The sequence below is a fragment of the Podarcis bocagei genome (assembly GCF_964188305.1).
Source record: "Podarcis bocagei genome assembly, chromosome: 11".
Classification (NCBI taxonomy): domain Eukaryota; kingdom Metazoa; phylum Chordata; class Lepidosauria; order Squamata; family Lacertidae; genus Podarcis; species Podarcis bocagei.
Window position 1 is genome coordinate 65,531,967 of NC_138136.1, and position 19,779 is coordinate 65,551,745.

At 57.0% G+C, this 19,779-nt stretch overlaps 1 protein-coding gene across 1 annotated transcript in view; it reads left to right on the forward strand.

Moving 5' to 3' along the window:
- Positions 1-571: 571 nt before the first annotated feature.
- TESK1 (testis associated actin remodelling kinase 1) overlaps positions 572-19,779 on the forward strand; it is a 32,550-nt gene continuing 13,342 nt past the window's right edge. Inside the window, exons 1-6 of the mRNA XM_081212890.1 lie at positions 572-835; positions 15,756-15,877; positions 16,368-16,416; positions 16,598-16,744; positions 16,834-16,916; positions 17,041-17,131. Of these exons, the coding sequence (XP_081069016.1) occupies positions 587-835; positions 15,756-15,877; positions 16,368-16,416; positions 16,598-16,744; positions 16,834-16,916; positions 17,041-17,131 (741 nt within the window). The 5' untranslated portion in view covers positions 572-586. The remainder of the gene's footprint in view (positions 836-15,755; positions 15,878-16,367; positions 16,417-16,597; positions 16,745-16,833; positions 16,917-17,040; positions 17,132-19,779) is intronic.

Sequence of the window (19,779 nt, forward strand, 5' to 3'; positions counted from 1 at the left end):
TATGCGCCGCGAGGGCGCAGAGGAGCCTCCCTGTCCCGGCGCAGTCTACCCCGGAGAGAGACCGAGAGGCGGACGCGGCGTCGCCTCCCTCCCCTCGCAGCCGTCGTGGGGGCAGCTCCTTCTGGCCCCCGTCTTTCTTTTTGCGGGATTGCGCTTCCTCCGCTGCCGGTGGGAAGCGGGGCCCCGTCGGTCTTCGGGGGGTCAGACGAGGGGAAGGCGGAGGGGCGACTGGGAGAGCGATGCGCCGCTGCGGGGCGCGTCCGTCCGGGGCGCTGCAGGGCGGCCGGTCCGTCGGGGCTGCGCGGCTCGTGCCCGCGCGGCGGCAGGCGACGAGTTAAGGGTGGCCCCGCCCGCGCCGCCGCGGCTCCGCCTCCGCCGGTGCCTCCGCTCGCTCCGGGGCCGCCGCAGAGCAGCCGCGATCGCCGCGCCCGGAGCCCCGACGCCGCCGCCGCCCTCGCTGCCCGCCCGCCCGCCCGCCCGCGCCCTCCGGCCCGCTGCTCCTCCCGTCCGGCCCGCCCCGCTCCCCCCGCCGCCGCCGCCGCCCGCCATGTGAAGGGGTCCGGGGGTGCTGCGGGCCGCCCCGGCGATGGAGCGCGAGAAGGCGGCGTCGGGGGCGCGGCGTCCGGCGCTCTCGCTGCGGCTGGACGAGGCGGGCGGCGAGGGCGGCGAGGGGGCGGCGGCGGCGGCGGGCGGGGGCGGCGGGGGCTGGGCGGGCGGGGGGCGGCTGCGGCCCTCCTCCTACCGGGCCCTGCGCAGCGCCGTCTCCACGCTGGCGCGCATCGACGACTTCTACTGCGAGAAGATCGGCGCCGGCTTCTTCTCCGAGGTCTTCAAGGTGAGCGGCGGCGGCGGGCCGCGCGGGAGGCTGGCGGGGGCCGGGGGAAATCTGACAGCCCCGTGCTGGGCGGGCGGGGGCGGGGTGTCCTCCTGGTGGGGGGGCAGCACCTTCAGAGCCAGCCCTGTCAAGCCCTTGGGGTCCCCAGGCTGGGGAGGGGGCGCTGTGCCACTCGTGCCCCCCCTCCCCGGCCTGCTCGGGCAGTTGGCACGCATGCCCGTGGTCTGGGCCAGGCCCTGTCATGACAGCTGGGAGGCGTGTTGTTGTCATGGGGCCTGGCATGGCGCCCTGGCACGGGGTGCTTTGTTCTTTGGGGTGGGGAGAGGGTGTCCCTTCTGGGCGCCCCCACCCCGTGCCTGTTCTCCTCTGTCAGTGTGCGAGTGGGAGGGTCCAGCTCTCTGTTGACAGCCTGGGTGAGGTGGGAGGGGACGGTGCCAAGGGGCAGGGCTGGCAGCTGGGGCACACTTGGAAAAGCAGCACCCCCTCTATGAGAGTGACCATGTGGGCACTGCCCTCTAGCCCCAGGTGTGGAGGCTGGGGTGCCCTGGGGCAGAGAGGAGGCGGCGGCATGCATGAGGCCCGGGTGAGCTGGGCAAGGATTTTGAGGGGGCCAGAAGGTTGAGGAGACAGGAAGGCAGGCTTGGAACAGGTGGCGGGTTGGTGCCCGATGGTTGGCAGAAGGAAGGCTGCCCCTCGGTGGACCCTTTGGCTGGCAGGGAGCTCCTCTGTCCTGAGGGCTGGCGAGGCTCCCGGGTTCACCCTCACACTTGTGGGCCCCTGGCACGAAGTAGCTGGCACAGTGTCACTGCTCGGGGGTCAAAATACCTTCTGTTCGCATCTCCCCTTCCTCGGGAACTCACTCTGCTCGGAGCATCTGCCCGGCATGCAGAAGGCGCAACTTCCGTCCCCAGGAGAAAAACATGGCGAGCTGATGCTGCCAGTCAGTGCTTGCAATACTCAGCCTGGTGGGCTGTTGCTCTGACTCTGTGCCTGAGCCCTTCTCTCTCAGCTGCAGCGCTGGCCTACCTCGCAGGCTTCTTGGAACATCTCCTGAGGCGTGTGAAATGCCGAAGGGGGCAGAGGGTGGGCCTGGGAGAGCCAGGGGGCCTGTCCTGCCCCAGCAGAGAAGGCGAGTGGGGCAGGGTGGGGAGGGGCCCGCTCCTTCGGCTAAGGATGCCCCCTCCTTGTTTTTGTAAAGTGCCAGGGTCCGGCTCGGTCCAGCACTCCCTCTTCCAGAATAGCCAGAGTCTCTGCTGTGCCCGCTCTTCTCTGCACCCCTTTGGTGTGGGACCCCGAGTGACTGGATAAACTCTGCCTGGTAGATCCATCCCTCTGGCCCTGGGGCTCCTCCAGTCACCCATGAGGTTTCGGGCACAAAGATGGTCCTGGCTGACAGCTGCTGCAGCCTGGGTGGCGTCAAAACCCTCCCCCCCCCACTTTCTCCCCCTTGGCAGCTGCCTGCTCAGGGCTTGGTGCTCCTCTGCTAAAGGCAAGGCAAGCTGGGCAGGGGCTGAGGGACACATCCTGACTTGGGAGTGGAGACCCGCTGTGTTCTGGACCGGCCACGTCCCTTGCAAGAGGCCTCCGTGCAGGCTGTGATCTGACCCTGAGCACCGTCCGGCCTCCTGCCAGTCAGCTGGCCTTCTGCCCATGTGCAAACTTCCAGGAGAGATTCAGGACAGGGAAAAGAAAGCCCTTCCTTCACACAGGGCATCGCTGCACTGTGGAACTCCCTCCCACTGGAGGCCACCAACTTGGGTGCCTTTAAAAGAGGATTGAGATTAATTCAGGAAGGGAGACCCAGCTCTCAGCGCTTGGCAGCCAGGAAGGCTCTGCTGTGCCGCCACGGGGGCAGCCAGGCCTCTTCTGAATCCCCGTTTCTGGAAGCCCGATGAGGGGCGAGGCTCCTGGTGCTCAGATCCTGCCTGCTGGCCGAGGTGAGTCCCCTTTGGCCTGACCCAAGGCTTTTCTCTTGGCCTTAGGGGAGCCTTCCTGGCCTGCCTGCCAATGCCACTTGCTTGCCCTGTGGCTGCTTGGGAAGGGGGCACCTTCCCCTGCCAGCCCCGGTGCCCAGGAGGCCCCTCCCTTTGCAGCCCCCCCCCCAAGAGGCTAAGGAGGGCACTTGGCCAAGAACCAGCCTCCCTCCCTCCCTTCCCAGGCCTCTCCTGGCCGGGCTCTTTGCACTCAGCCCTGAAGGTGTCCCAGTTGTTGTTCTCCGGAGGGAGCAGTGCATGCTGGGATCCTGCCATGCCCGCTGCCGGCTGCCAGTTCTTGGCAGGACTTTGGGAAGGAGCAGAGGGAACGGCAGAGCGGCAAAGTCCCCTTTGGTGCCCGGGCAGGGGAGGAAGTGGGAGGGCTCTCAATTAGTCCTGGCAGCTGGGCTGCGGGGAAGGGCCAAGGGGCAAGGTGCAGGCGCTCGGGAGATTGCACTCTGCACGTGTGTGTGTGTGTGTGTGTCATGCAGGATCCCAGGCAGGGCCAGTTGGGCCGGCCAGGGTTTTGCCTCGGCTCCTGAGTCATCCGGCCTGGCCTTTCCAGCTTCTCCGCTGCCAGGCAGATGCCACCCGCTTTTGGGCCAAGGGCAGAGTGAGCCACATGTGCTGCGCATTCCTCGGAACAGCCTTGCTTTGCGGCCATAGGGCAGGCGCTTCCCCCTGTGTCGGTTCTTGCCAGGGCCAGCCAAAGGCCTTTTGACCCTTGAGCTCATCTCGGCCAAGAGGGCAGGCTAGGGTGCCACTCTGTACAAATCCGGGTGCCCTGAACTCATAGGTGTGTTTGGGCTGCCCCAGAGCTGGCCTCCCTCGGGGGATTTTGACCCAGGCTGGGCTGATCACCCTGTGGGGCTGGCGGCTTTGTGGGGTCCTGCCCTTTGCAGGGAACTGGCCCTCTGGCATGGGAGGTGGGCAAGGGGGGCAGCGTAGGAGGGTCTCCAGTCACCAGGACAGAGGCAGCAGCTGCTGCTGATCCTTTGGCCTTTTCCAGCCCCAAATCCCCCAGATTCGTCCCACTGTCTCCACAAAGGCAGCTGCGGCTGAGCAAAGGCCCTGTCGGCTTCTCCTCCTCAAAAAAGGACTTATCCTCTGCAATTCCAGGCCAGCTAAAAGCATCACATGCAGATTAAAGCGGCAGATACAGGGTTGTGTGTGTGTGTGTGTGTGTGTGTGTGTGTGTGTGTGTGTGTGTGTTTTGGGAGGCAGCTGAAACTAGGAAAAGTTTTTCAGGGCTGCGAAGGCCCCATAGAAAGCCCCCTAACCAGAGACGCTGAGCCCCAAGGCCTGTGAACTGAGAGCAGCCGCTCTGTGGCGCGGAGCAGGATTCGCCACCCTGGCACCCTTCAAATGCCCTGGACCACAGCCCCCCACCTGATGGGATTTGTAGTCCAAAACAGCGGCAGGGCGCCCGGTTGGCAGAGGCGCTGGGCCCTCTCTTGGGCCTCTCTGAGCCAAGCGCATTTGCTCCTTGGCTGCATAATCCTGGCACTGAGGAGGGCATTCTGGGGCAGACCCCTAAGAGGAGGCTGGACTAGATGACCGCTGAGGTTCCCCTCATCCTGGGTCCCACGAGAGGCTAGCCTGCCCCTGCCTGCATTGCCCTTGCCAGCCCAAGGGGGCTCTTGGGTCTGATTGGGTCCCCCCCCCCTGTGTCTCCTGGCACTGATCCTGAGCGCCTCCGCCTTGGCTCCTGCCGGCCAGCCAGCGCTTGTTTCCAGGAGCCGCCCTTTCTTCCGTCCCTCTCTGGGCCCCTTGCCCTTCCCCCACGGAGTGTGGGGGGGGTGCTGGACCCCCCATGCCTGGGCTGCTCTGTGTCTCTGGGCCAGTCCCAGCTTGCTCAAGTATTTTGTAAATATTGGAAGAGATGCTCAGGAGGCCTGGCTCCTGTTTGGGGTCTGGCGGCTGCCTTGCGAGTCAGGAAGGAGCTTTTCCGCCGCTGGAATTGGCCGGGCTCCAATCCTGGGCCTTTCCCCTCGCGGCTTGACTTGCTCGCTCGAGTCACCTGGAGGTCTCTGCCTCTGCTTGCTCTGGGTGGCTTGCTAAAGGTCCCCTGGATGCAGCGATGGGGGGGGGGGGCAAAGCCTGCCTTGGGAGCGGGGGTCTTCTGGTCTCTCTCGCCCACCCCCAACTACATACAGTGGGGAGCCCACATTTCTGCCTGGAGGTTTTCTGCGCAAGCTGTGCGCAGGGTTTGCATTCGTGGATTTGCGTCTGTGTGTTGCACATGTTCACAGCGGCATTTGCTGAAGGGACGCTGTGGGGCTTGGAGGCGCTGCCCTGCAGCCCTGCCTCCCTCGCAAGGCTGGCGTTACCCCACAATGAACAGCAAGGGCTCAGCCCTCCTCTTCTGGATTTGGAAAACTGGAGCAGAAGCGAAAGCTGAGGTGGTTATTTCCACCATCCAAGAAAGACAGAAAAATCAAGTTGTGATTCCTGCATTGCAGGGGTTGGACTAGATGACCACTGGGGTCCCTTCCAACAAGCCTATGATTCTGAGTAGTCAAAGGAGGCTCCCGACAGAGAAAGGCATTCACAAACACACATGCACTGCACAGCCTCTGACCCCCCCCAGGCCCCCCTTGGTGCCCTGGGGCCCCAAATGTCACTTGGTTGCTGCTTCCCACTGGGAGGGGTGCCCCAAGTTGCCCAGGCGTGGTCTGGCTGTGCCCTGCACTGTGTGTGCCCACTGTGTGTGGTCTGGAGGAGGGCAAGGCCTGGCACAGCTTCTGCCGCCTTGAAGGCTGCCCACCCACCTGCCAGCCGCGAGGAGTGGGCTTGGAAGCCGTTGGGGTGGGTGGGGAGGCCCATCTGGGCCCCAGCTGCTGCCGGGAGGGAGGTGGGCGGCCGCAGCAGCAGAGCGGCGGAGCTTGGCTCTGGGAATGTGCCCGGATTGCAGGCCCCGTGCCAGGAGTGGGTGGCATCGCTGCAGGAATCTCTGCCTGCTCCTCTCAGAGCTGGAGAACATCAACAGCCGCCCCCCGCCATGCACAGAGGAGCAGGCCAGCTCGTGACTCCTGCCTGCCTGCCAGCCAGGGTGTCCCCAGACCGGGTGCCATTTCGGATCCCCCCCCCCACATTTGGAGTGTCTTGGCAGGGGCCCTGCCCTCCTCTGTGCCAGGGGCTGCTTTGAGGAGTGAGCACTGGCCTCTGAGCCTTCTTTGCGAGGTGCCCCTGCCTCTGCCCTCTTGGAGGGGGGGGCACCCCCCTCCCCCCCTCTCCCCTCCCCCAGGCAGACTCTCCCAGCCTGGCCTGCCGCCTCTGATCTTCTTCCCGGCTTGTGCCGAGGGATTATTAGGGTCATTAGGTGCCACACCCAGCCCAGGCCTCATTAGAGGGGAATTAGAAGCCGGCTAATCTGGGTTTGCCCCGGTTTTGCCCTGGCGGGCAGCCGAAGCCACTCTGAGGGTGCCCACCCACACAGAGGAACCCAGCAGGGGCACTTGGAGCACAGCAGGAGGCATGGATTTTGGAGTGGGGTGTTTTGTGTGTGTGTGTGTGTGTGTAGAAACAACCCCTTGTGATCTCTGGCCCGCTCTGCAGGGAGGGTGTGTGTGTGTGTGTGTGTGCTCTTTGCAGTTTGTGGGGCCTGCCTTGGGCTTTCCAGCTGTGATTCCTGCGTTGCAGGGGGTTGGTCTGGATGACCCTGAGGGTCCCCTTCCAGCTCTCCCCTTCTAGGATCTCTGCTGACAGCAGGACCAGACAGAAGAAAGCTTGGGGGGGGGGAGACATGGGTGGCTTTTGCGGCTCCTGCCAGTTGCTCCCCTGATATGGGGGTCCCTTTTTCCTGGGGATTCCCCCTGCCACCCCCAGCTCCTTCCGTGCTGCCCCTTTGCCTCTGGGGCTGGCTTGCCCCACTAGGAAGGTGCCAAAGCCTGCAGGGGCACAGAAAGCCTTGCTGGGGGTGGGAATGGGGGGTGGGAAGCCCTTCCTGAGCCAGGAGGAGTTCTGAGAAAGCAGCAGGAGGGGAGAGGCTGGGGGGTTGGGGGGTGGCCGTGGGTCTTGGCCGAGGGCCAGCCAGACTGGGGAGGGGCCCCAGGCTCCCAGCCAGGGCAGGGGCTTCCACGCTGCTCTTCCTGAGCCCAGCCCTCCTCTGTTAGCTGCTGCAGCCTGGGCCCGGCCCCTGGGGGGTGCAAGAGCAGTGGTGGGTGGTGGGGAGGGCTGGAGCGTGTGGGGAAGCGCAGCCTTCGAAAGGGTGGGGGTGGCAGTCCTGTGAACGTCTTTGTAAGGGAAGCATAGTACTGGCAGGGGCCACGAGGCAGGAATCTTGTAAGTGTGGCCGCCTTCGCCCTTTGGAACTCCCTGCCTCTTGACTTCAGAGAGGCGATTTCGCTGCACCCTCTTTTTCGGCGCCTGCTAGAAACAGGTTTTGTTTTGACAAGCCTCCCCAGAGATTGAGAAGGTTGCTGCCAGTTTTAATCCATTTTTATTCCGTTGTTATTTTAGCTTTTTGATAGTCTTAAATTATAGCTGTCAGTTGTTATTGATAATTTTATTGCTTAATCTTTTTTTGTAAACGGAGGCTTTCTTGAACAAACAAGGAGTGTATAGATTTCATGAAATGAAGGCGGAATGACTTGATGCAGGAGGCTGCCTTGCCCTGCCCACCCCCGGCCCACTAGCCCCTTCTCTGGCGGCCAGAGGCCAAAGAGCCTGGCATCTTTTCCTGCTGAAGGTGGTGAGGGTTGCACCCGGGGCCCTTCGGCGGGCAAAGCAGAGACTTTCTCGCTGGCCTAGGGCCCTTGAGCTGCCCTCCGAGGCGCAGTCTGGCTGCTGGCCCCCTTAGCCCGGGCATCTCCTGCTCTGACTGGCAGCAGTGGCTTTGCAGGGCCTCCCGGAGAACGAGAGACACCCTTCGCCAGCTGGAGATGCTGCCAGGGCCCAAGCGGTGTGCCAGCCGAGGGAGGCTCTGCCCTGTCCTTGCCACCCTCCGCGACTATCAGTGGCTGGATCAAGCCAGCTGTTCATCAGGTTCTGCCACGTCCTGGTTTCAGAAACAGGCTGGGCTGTGCCGGTATTTGTCTGCTCTTGCCAACGCCAGTGTGGCCGTAATCAGGTCAATGCAGGCTGGAGCTTGGGCCAGTGGTGGCCAGAGGTTTGCAAGGGTGGCGGAAAGTGGCGGAGGTTTTTAAGCAGAGCTCGGAGGGCCACCTGTGGGCGATTCTTGAGCTGTGATTTCTGCATTTCAGGGGTGCGCTGGATGGCCGCTGGGGTCTCTTTGGGCTCTACGATTCTATGATTCTTCCACTGTGATTTCTGCATTTCAGGGGTGGGCTGGATGACCCCTGGGACCCCTTCCAGCTCTGTTGTTCTAGGCCTCTATGATAGGGGCTTTTTCCTCACTGCCGTTGTGGCCAGAGCTTCACATGGCAAGACCCGTTTCCCATAATCTTATGCTGACTGCTAGCAAAACATTTTTCTGTCATGGCAAGTTGATGATCTCTTGGTTTTAATTTTCCTCTGCGGTTTTTATTGCATATAAATACCATTGCTATAAGCCTCTTTGATTATTATTTTTAATGATGTAGCAGTATATAATTTTTTTTACACAAATAAATGAATACGCCGGCCTCCCCAGAGGCTACTGCCCCCAAGGCCCATGTTTCAGCTCCCCGGTTGGAGGAAGTCAGTCTCTGCCAATTAGGCCATTCGCTGGGAATCCCACGGCTGGGGAGAGCTGCTTCTGCTGTGCTCCGATCCTGCTTGTGGGATCCCTTTGGAGGGATCTGGCTGGCCCCTGTGAGAACAGGGTGGTGGACCAGATGGCCCTCTTCTGGCCTGATCCAGACCCAGGCCTCTTCTGATGTCCTTATTTTGCCACCAGGGCTGGAGAAACACCAGGGACAGGTTTGAAGCGTCTTTCAGACTCTTGCTTCTCATCCACAGCGGGTTTTTTAATGTCTTGCCATCTTTTCCTGGTTTGTCCTCAAACAACGACCCAGTAAGGCAGGCCAGGCCTCTTTCTATTGTAGGAGCAGAAGAAAACAGTAACTTCATTGCCATAACTCTCGCTTTGTTTTGTATTCGTGTACTTAAACCTGGATTGGTTTCTTTCCCTTATTTTTTTGTAATGTTGAATTTATTCTGTGTTTGCTAAATTGTTGGTTTTTGAGTTTACTAACATGCTCTGTATTTTGTATATTTGTGTTTTGATGTTTTGAATGTCTGCTAGCTGCTTTGAGCAGACCTCGTTTTGGAAAAGCGGCGTAGAAGTAAAATCAACCCACCAACCAGCTGAGGCTCTCCCGGCTGAGAGTTGGCTGGCCTGAACAGTTTTCACTTATATCCCCCCAACCCAACTCCGCAGTTGGCAGAGAAAACTACACTCTTTATCTTCTCACATAAAAAAACCAAGGATAAGCCCCAAATACCTCAGAAGGAGGATGGGGAATCCCCAACATAGAAGCATATTACATTGCCAACCAAATACGCCATATAATCCCATATATACTAGAAGATGAGACAAAACAATGGGTACGCCTAGAGAGGGACACAATTGAAAATACCTGCACCACAGCATACCCACTCCTCCCAAACAAACAGTTTTCACTTCATGCTTCCTGGATGCGAACCCGTCTCATTCCCAAATGCCGCTGTGCAATATGTTCTGGATATTCAAAGTATTTGCACCCATGTTCAAAATCAGCCAGGCACATTTTGCACCCGGCTCTCAGCCGCTTGGGACCAAGAGAAGATGCCCATTTGCCCGGATGGCGCCTGACGTCTCCCCCATCTGGAGCCGCCCGCCAGGGGATCCTTGGATCTGCTCTCATACACTAGCAACGCATCCTGTCGAATTCTATCAGTTATACATTATCTGCAGAATCAGAACGAATGTATTGAAAATTACAACTTTCACGTCATCTGGCCCCCAAACGGCCACCGGGCACTCCGTTTTGGCAGCTGTAACCCTGGTTTGAGGAGCCATTTGGCACCCAGCTTCTATATCTGAGTTTCTATTTTTGTATAATCATTTTTATTAGTTTTACATATAATCACATTGCGTAACATCGTATCTTATTAAATGTTTTTTGCTCAACTGAGCTCAATGGCTTCCCTCCCACCTAATAGTTTACAAACTTAAATTTTGCATCTTTGTATTTCACTTCCTTTCCTATTCTTGTTAGAATCATAGAATCATAGAATCATAGAATCATAGAGTTGGAAGAGACCACAAGGGCCATCGAGTCCAACCCCCTGCCAAGCAGGAAACACCATCAGAGCACTCCTGACATATGGTTGTCAAGCCTCTGCTTAAAGACTTCCAAAGTAGGAGACTCCACCACACTCCTTGGCAGCAAATTCCACTGTCGAATAGCTCTTACTGTCAGGAAGTTCTTCCTAATGTTTAGGTGGAATCTTCTTTCTTGTAGTTTGGATCCATTGCTCCGTGTCCGCTTCTCTGGAGCAGCAGAAAACAACCTTTCTCCCTCCTCTATATGACATCCTTTTATATATTTGAACATGGCTATCATATCACCCCTTAACCTCCTCTTCTCCAGGCTAAACATGCCCAGCTCCCTTAGCCGTTCCTCATAAGGCATCGTTTCCAGGCCTTTGACCATTTTGGTTGCCCTCCTCTGGACACGTTCTATCAAGTTATTCCATTGCTCATCCTGAATAGGTAGCCATTTCATCTTACAAATCTCCAGATAACCCTGCTAGTGATGTTAATTGCTTACAGTTGTCTTTCAAACTTAATATAAATTTATTCCAGTCTTTTCGGAATGCTTGGTCTCGCTGGTTCCAGATTCTTCCCGTCAGTTCTGTATATCTGAGTTTCTAACTCTGGTTTGCACTGAAATTCTCCCAGAAATGTAAACGCTAACATGTAATAAGCACATCAGTAGGTTAAAAATTCTCCTCTTCCAACTGTTTTGAAATCTGCCCCCAGCTGCGAGGGAAAGGGCATTGTGGCCCAATCCTTTTGCAATCCTGGCAGGCCCCAGCCCGGAAGTGCTGACGCTCAGCTCCAGCTGGGCAGGACTTCCCTAAGGGAGCGTTGGGCAGCCACCACAACCTCATTAGGAGGCTTGCCTGGCTCCCAGGCTGGAGCTTATCTGGGCCAGATCTGCCTCCCTGGTGCCTCCCTGGCATTGACGGGAGGTGCCTTCAAAGAGACCTTGCTGGGACAGAGGGGGCCACAAATGGCGTCGCCGCTGCTCTTGGGAGCCGGTTCCTTCTCCTCTGCCGTGACGCCGCCTTGTTTAGACGTAAACAGAGGCCCCAATTGTTCCCTCTTGCATCACCTGCCTCCCTCGGATGCTTTTGTGTTCCTTGGTGCTCACCTGGTCCCTGGGTGGCGCTGGCTTTGGACGACCTTGAAAGGGGACCCAGGAGGGGAAAGGGTCAGGGATGCAGGAAGGTCTGGAGCCGGCAGGTCCGTCTCTCTGTATCTGAACGATAATCTTGGTCATTTGATTGCCCTTTTTACCCATTGTTGTCTTCTTAATTGTATATAGTGCTTGTTTTATGTTGCTATGGCCATTGGCTAATGCAAATAAAGTTTATCTATGTACAGTGATACCTCGGGTTACATATGCTTCAGGTTACTGACTCCGCTAACCCAGAAATATTACCTTGGGTTAAGAACTTTGCTTCAGGATGAGAACAGAAATTGTGCTCCGGCGGCGCGGCAGCAGCAGGAGGCCCCATTAGCTAAAGTGGTGCTTCAGGTTAAGAACAGTTTCAGGTTAAGAACGTACCTCGGGAACAAATTAAGTACTTCACCCGGGGTACCACTGTATCTGTCTGGGAAATGGGCCTTTCCTCCTGCATCTGAATGCTGGAAGATTCGGGACAGAGAAAAGACAGTCCTTTTGCACATAGCGCAGAGTTGAACTGCGGAACTCTCTCCCACAGGAGACAGGGATGGCCGCTGACTTGGGTGGCTTTAAAGAGGATTAGACCAATTGATAGGGGAGAGGGCTATTGATATCTCTGTCTCCATGGCTGGAGGCAGCAATCTTCTGAATATCCCTTGCTGGAAACCACAGGACTTGCTCTTGAGTTCGAATCCTGCTTCCGGGTTTCCCTTTGGGGCGTCTGCTTTGCCACTGCAGGATTAGAGAGCAGGGCTAGGAGGGCTCCCTCTGGCCTGATCCTGCTGCTGGGCTCTTCTTTGATGTTCTGCTCCGGCTAGAGTTTGGGTCAGCTCGCATCCTTGACTTCCTTAGGCGAAGTTCTCCCGGTCCTGTTCTGAGCCCTTGATTCTTTTTTCTGCATTTATATTCCACGTTGAGCTCCTTGGAGAAAAGGTGGGGCCATAGAATTGTAGGAAGGGAGACGCACAAGGTCATCCGGCACAACCGCCTGCATTTCAGAAAATGAACCCAAGGCAACCTGCTGGATCATCCCTGCCGGGGCTTTTATGGCTGGCGGGGGCTTGACCTCTGGTCCTGCTGGCTAGCTTCTGGCCTGGCTTTGGCACAGCAAGGGGCAGTGCGGGTTGGGATGGATGACCCCTGGGTGTACCTTCCAGCTCTACAATTCTATGATTGGAAGGACAAACCGGATCAAAGTGTCTGCGATCGACGAACATTAACTCTGTTATCTGGAGCCTGATCAGTCAGGCTGGATTCTGGAACATGCTTGGTTTTATCAGCCCTGCACTTTGGAGCAAATCCTGGCATGCGATTTACGGTTTTTCTATTCATTTCTGTAAGCCCGGAGGACGGGCCCTTCCTCCGAAGGGAGCTGGCAGAGGGGCGGTTCTGGAGAAGTCTCTGCTGCATAAATGTCAGGCTCCAAAATTGGACATCCTGCCTGAATAAACAGGCTGGGAAGGAGGCCTTTACTCTTGCAAGGCGCTTGCATTTGAGTTTAGGGGGAAAGTTTGGGGTGGAGTTTCCTTCCATGCTGCTGAGGGAGGGGGAGGCGTGGGGAGAGGGGAGGGGAATTGAGTTCACGTGTGTGTCGTCCCCCATCCCCCGCAGTCCCAGGAAGATCTGCGTCCTTTAGCAGAAAAAAAAGGGGGGGGATCTGGCAGCATGTTAGAAGATAGTTCTGCTCCAATCCTGAGCACTAGAAGGCTGCTGCGTGGATTTTCCTTTGGGCAGACCCATCGGCTGGAGGGTCTGTGGGGCTGGCAGCCTCCTTAGTCCTCCGTCTTGCAGGGAGTCTCTGCCCTGAGGTGCTTCCGCTCTGCTTGCGGGGGGCAGTGGCGGACTCTGATGGAAGGCGACACCTGTGACAGGTGATCTCTGGGCCACCATTTGGTGAGAGAGAGCTCAATAATTGAAGGACCTGGCGGAAGGGATGCATTAGTGAGGCTGGGCGATCGCCTTTCACACACCAGGCCTTGGCAGCAGTTGGTGAGGCAGGCACTCTGCCCCCTCCGCCTTGCCTGGCACCCGAGAGCGTCTGCCCTGCTGACAATGGTGGGAAGAGCTGGCATGGCCAAGGAGAGTCCTGGGGGTCTGTCTATCCTACACACGGAAAATCATCGTGGAAGCACAGAATGGCTGAGTTGGAAGGGACCCCAGGGGTCATCTAGACCTCCCCCTCGCAGTGCAGGGATAAATGCAGGCGGCAAACTCTCCTTCCTTAGTGTTCTTAAGCAGAGGTGGGAGGGATTCCTGGGGGTTGGACTAGAGCACCCTTGAAGGTCCCTCTGTGAAGGGCTGATGGCAGCCCCACGCCCAGCCCCACCCCACAGCATCCCCTGACCTGAGCTGGGGGGGGGGGTTATGCCCTTGCCAATCATGCTGGGGTCGAGCCTTGGCCCACCTTGAACTTCTCTCACCAGGCAGCCCTGCGCTGGGTGCAGATTCAGCCCCAGAACGCTTCCAGGCTGATGTGAAGGCGTCACGGAGCAGAGGGTCCCTGAGCATGTGAAGAGTGCACCTGGGATTTGGGGGCACGGCGGCTGGAGGAGGTGCTCTTCTCCTCGGTACAGGGCAGCTCAGTCAGTAAAGCATGAGACTTTCGTCTGTGGGTCGGGGGTTCAAGCCCCACATGGGGCAAAAGATTCCTGCATTTTGGGGGTTGGACTAGATGACCCTGATGGTCCCTTGCAACTCTGCAGTTCTGTGATTCAGCTGGATGGTGCTCTACTTTAGAGACATTCTGCGAGGGGACTCCTTCCCTCTGGGGTCCTGCAGCCACCAGCCCTGGGTCTCCCCTGCCCCCCACATCTGTTCTGCCCAGACCCCCTTGCCCCCTTCCTCCTCGTCTTCCCTGGGGCTGCGGGGGGGGGGAGCAGCCAGAGGCGGCGCAGGAGGAGCAGGCAGCCTCGCCCGCCGGGCCTTGGAGCATCGACTAAAAAGGGCAAGAGCAGCACTGACGGCAGCAGCCAGGAATCTGGGAGGCAGCCCCTGGGAGGAGGACTCCCTGCAGGGGGGAGAAGCAGCTGCTGGGCCCGGCTGGGGGGGGGGGCAGCTGTCTCAGAGGCCTGCAGGTGTGGGCTGGCGCCTCTCTCCCCATCCCATGCCAGGAAGCCCGGGGGGGGGGTCCTTCCTTGGGAGCAGCTTCTGCCTGGGCTGTCATGGAAAGCCTCCCTTTTGCACAGCCCTTCTCCCCCCACCAGCTGCTTCCATGGCATATGGAGAGCTGCAGAGCAGGGGGGGGCAGTGGCAAAGCTACCTGCTCTGGCATCAGGAGTGAGGTACATCCGGGGGCATGGCTGGTGCACGTCCCGGGGGGGGGTGCGTTGGGGGGGCACAGCACACGGCACATGTCCTGGGGCATGCACAGCGAGTGCCAAGCATCCCAGAAATGTGTGGTGAGCACCGAGGGTCCCAGGGGTTGGGTACAGGGGCAGCTGCGACGTCACACCCCCCCCCAGTTGGCACCCAGGGCGGACCGCCCCCCCCCCGCCCTCACCTTCGTCCACCAGTGGGGGGAGGGAAACTAGGCCAGCACCATGTCTTCAAAGTGGTGTGATAGGAATTTTGAGGTCTTAGATATGTGTTAAATATTCAAAAGTGTACCAGCCAAGCATGTACATAGATTGTATGTATGATGTATGGAGGGGTGGTCTGGAGCTCCAGGGCAGGGAATTTAAAATGTCTATATAAGGCCTTTCGCGCCATTGTTCTGGGTTCCTCCTCCTTCTCCTGCGTGTGAGGGGAGCACCCTGTTGCAACAGATCGATAAAGATCAGGCTTACTAGCTGCTTTGCTTCTCAATATTCTCTGCTTGGCCTCTGTTATTCTCTCCTACCAATGGGGAACCTACGTAAGGACTCTATATGGGCTCTTGGGTACCCCATAAGGGGAAAAGGGCAGATTTTGTTTACAACAGTGGCCAATGACTCCCCTCTTCTGAGAAGCCTACAAGCCTATACGTATTTTATCAAAGTAATTCTTGAACTGAAATGTTGCTGTATGTAGGTTTTATTTTATTTGTTTTTTTATCTTGCATTTTAGAAATGTCCATCCAATTGTTTTTTCCTTTAATTTTTTGGGTCCCCAAGAGAGTGGGGCCCTAAGCTACAGCTTGTTTAGCTTATACTCAGGGGCGAACGAAGGCGTCGTGACACCCAGGGCGGCAAACTGCTATGTGCAGCGCCTGTGCGGCTTCGCTACGTACGGCGCATGCACCAAATGTAGCAATGCCACACATGCACTGCACATAGCAGTTTGCCAGCGGCGGCACTCGAGCGCCATACGGACGCATGTGCGGAGTTGTTACAGATGTATGTACAGCGCATGTGTGGCGTTGTTACGTATGGCGCATGCATGTGACACCGCACATGCACTGTACATAGTGGTTTGCTGCTGGTGCTGGGATCCTCTGCTTGCGGCTGCAGCTGCGAACAGAGGATCCTCCACATGTGGCTGCGGTGGCCTTCTTGTCACCCCCCAGACATGGCACCCGGGGCACCCCGCCCCCCACTGCGACGCCACTGCTTATACGTAAATCCGGCACTGAATGCAACAAATGGCAAAAGCTCCCCCCCTCAAGGAAGGCCTCCTCCGCTCTCCCTGCAGGTGAGGCATCGCCAGTCGGGGCAGATCATGGTCCTGAAGATGAACAAGCTGATGAGTAACCGTGGCAACATGCTGCGTGAGGTGCAGCTCATGAATCGCCTCTCCCACCCCAACATCCTCCGGTGAGGCTCCCTCGGTGGGGGTGGGGGGCTCTGGCCAAAGGGGGTGCCCAGCCTGGCCTGAGGGGGTTCCAGGCGCAGCCCCCCAACCTCTGCCTGCCCTTGAGGAACATCTCCTGGGGGACTCTGGCTTCAGTTCAAAAAAGCCAGCGCTTTCTTCCAGCACAGGAGATGGAAAGGTCTGGGGAGTTGGGGCTTCTCTTGTGAAGTACATAGAAGGGGGGGTCTCAATGTTAGAAAGAGGGGGTTTGAGTGGGCTGGGCTCCTTCTATCCCCCCCAAAAAAGTCTGGAGCTCTGTGTCCTCCTTCCTAGTTGCCAGAGGTGCTGTTCCCATTTTACAGACTGGGGGCCTGAGGCTGAGGGTCGCTTTCTCTTCTGCCCTGGGCAAGGGGTCGGAGGGGCGTGGGTGCCTCCCACCCCCAGGGCACAGTGCGTGAGGGGAGGGTTCCCCGGCGTCCTGACGGGTCCTTCTGTCTCCCCCTCTCGTTCCAGGTTCATGGGCGTCTGCGTCCACCAAGGCCAGCTTCACGCGCTGACGGAGGTGAGGCTCACCTGCCTGCCCGCCTGGGCCCAGGAAAGGTGGACGGGGAGCCACTGCCATCCCTCGAAGGGAGGCTGGGGGCCAGAGAGAGAGGCTGGGTGGGGGCCACCTAGAACTGTAGGGTTGGCGGGGACCCCCAGAGGCCATCTAACCCACCCCCTGCTGTTCCTCCTCCCTGCAGTACATCAACGGTGGCAACCTGGAGCAGCTGCTGGACAGCCCCACCCCGCTGCCCTGGCCCGTCCGCGTCAAGCTGGCCCTGGACATCGCCCGCGGCCTCCGCTACCTGCACAGCAAGGGCATCTTCCACCGCGACCTCACCTCCAAGGTAGGCATGGGGTGCCCCACAGCCCCCTCCCTGCCCCCCCTCTCCTTCCTCAGACGCCTGTGACGCCTCTCCTTCCTCCCTCTGCCCAGAACTGCCTAGTGAGAAGTGAGGACAACGGCTACACGGCCGTCGTGGGAGACTTTGGCCTGGCGGAGAAGATCCCCACCTACAGGTGAGGCGGGTGGCCCTTCCTGGCCAGGGGGAGCCATTTGGGGGTCGGGGGGGGGGAGTCCTGCTGGGCTTCGGCTGACCTCTTTCTCCCGGTCCTCCCCTCCCCCTTTCTGCTTCCTCCCCAGTGACGGGGGCGAGAAGGAGCCTCTGGCCGTCGTCGGCTCTCCGTACTGGATGGCCCCGGAGGTCCTGCGTGGGGAGCTGTACAACGAGAAGGTAGGACCGTAAGGGGGGCCAACGTGGGTCCACCCAGCCCCACAGCCTCTCCTCACAGGGAGACCTCAAGCAGTGCACGACGGCCACAGGGCTGCCCTCCCAGGCATAGTCAGAATCGCAGAACTGGAGAGTTGCAAGGGACCCCTGGGGTCATCTAGTCCAACCCCAAAATGCAGGGATCTTTTGCCCAATACGGGATTCAAACCCACGACTCCTGAGATTAAGAGTCTCAGACTCTACCATCTTCGGAGGATATGTAGTCATTGTGGCTAGTTGGACTGGACAATATATCATCCAAAACCGGTTTGAAGCTCATATCATGATATTGGTTTCATAATTTTTGACCTAGCAATATATTGTGAATCAGTGTGTGATTTTGCTGTGCAAAAACCACAATACCGGAGAAACCATGAAGCCAGCTGATCCCCCTGCCTGGCTCCTTCCTTATTCCAGACATTGTGGTATATCAGCGCATCATGATTAGGTAAACGGCGTTTCCGTGCGCTCCAGTTTCCGTCACAGTATTCCATTGTGCCAGAAGCGGTTTAGTCCTGCTGGCCACATGGCCCAGAAAGCTGTCTGTGGACCAACGCCGGCTCCCTCGGCCTGAAGCAAGATGAGCGCCACACCCCATAGTCGCCTTTGACAGGACTTAACTGTCCAGGGGTCCTTTACCTTTTACCTTTTATTTTGTGATGTCTAGCTGATGATATATAATACGATATTGACAACCAGATATCGCCCAGGCCTAGTGGCTGATGGTCAAGAATAGGCTCACCCTCCCCAAATAATAATAATAATAATAATAATAATAATAATAATAATAATAATAATAATAATAATAATAATTATATATATATATATATATATATATATATATATATATATATATATATATATGCTTTCGTAGATTTTCACGGGTACAGGAATGCAGGTTTTGGTGTCTTCGGGTGTCTTCCCGTGTAAGAGTTGGGGTGTCTAGGCGACGTTTCGACGAGGTCTCACTCGTCATCTTCAGGCTGGTGCTTTCGGCTTCTTGTTGCTGGAACAGAGCAGGATCTCAGTGTTTGAGTTCCTATAAATACTGTTGAGGGGGTGTGGTGTATAGCCTCCAACGTTCTGGGCAGTGAGGAAGTTCCCAGGTTAGTGTGCCTTTTCTTCTTTTGTTCATTAATTACTTGAGGGATATCTTGAGTGATTTCTTGAGTGATATTCTGAGTACCAATTAGGAGGGTCATTAGGTGTGGATTAGTTGCTAAAGCTTTCGTGTCTTGACCTCTTGAGCTAGTGAAGAGTTTTTCTGAGAAGATGGCTGTACTGCAAATAGTTGTGCTCTGGCTTGGCTTCGTGTATAGGGGCGAGCTGTGGTTTTGTGCCCTGTGCCAGCCAGATCTGTGTAGGGATTGCAGGGGGGTGCAGCATCCGGAGGTGCCACTATGGTTTGGCTACTGGATGGTGTCTGTAATTTATCTGTGGAGAGGGTCTGGGTTTGGGTCTGGTGTGGTTGATTGGAGATGGCGTTCTGTGTGCCTCTGGTTCTGGTGTCGGTTTTTGTGGGGAGGGCTAATTTCCAGATGTCTGGCAGGCGGGACGTGTCGTCACGCTTGTTCATGTTGTGAGGGTGTTTCTCTATCTCGATGGCTTCCATGATTATTCTCTTGTGGTGATGTTCCATGTTAAAGAGCAATTTGGAATCTGCAAAATTAATTTCGTGTCCTGTTTCTTTCATGTGTTGGTAAAGAGAGGAAGTTTTTTCTTCTTTTTTGACGGCATTCTTGTGTTCTGCGATACGTGCATTTATTCGTCTGTTTGTTTGTCCAATGTACGTGGCTGGGCAGACTTTGCAGGGTATTTCATAGACCCCTTGGTTTTCTAACTGGATTTTATCTTTGGGGTTTCTGAGGATATTGGCTATTTTTTGGTTGGTGCAAAAGGCTGTTTTGATATTGTGTTTATGGAGGATTTTGCTAATTTTATCTGTAGTGCCCTTGATATAAGGAAGGAGGGCCATGCCATTGTTTTCTTCTGTGTCTTGGTTTTTTGAATAATCATGGAAGCCATCGAGATAGAGAAACACCCTCACAACATGAACAAGCGTGACGACACGTCCCGCCTGCCAGACATCTGGAAATTAGCCCTCCCCACAAAAACCGACACCAGAACCAGAGGCACACAGAACGCCATCTCCAATCAACCACACCAGACCCAAACCCAGACCCTCTCCACAGATAAATTACAGACACCATCCAGTAGCCAAACCATAGTGGCACCTCCGGATGCTGCACCCCCCTGCAATCCCTACACAGATCTGGCTGGCACAGGGCACAAAACCACAGCTCGCCCCTATACACGAAGCCAAGCCAGAGCACAACTATTTGCAGTACAGCCATCTTCTCAGAAAAACTCTTCACTAGCTCAAGAGGTCAAGACACGAAAGCTTTAGCAACTAATCCACACCTAATGACCCTCCTAATTGGTACTCAGAATATCACTCAAGAAATCACTCAAGATATCCCTCAAGTAATTAATGAACAAAAGAAGAAAAGGCACATCAACCTAGGAACTTCCTATCTGCCCAGAACGTTGGAGGCTATACACCACACCCCCTCAACAGTATTTATAGGAACTCAAACACTGAGATCCTGCTC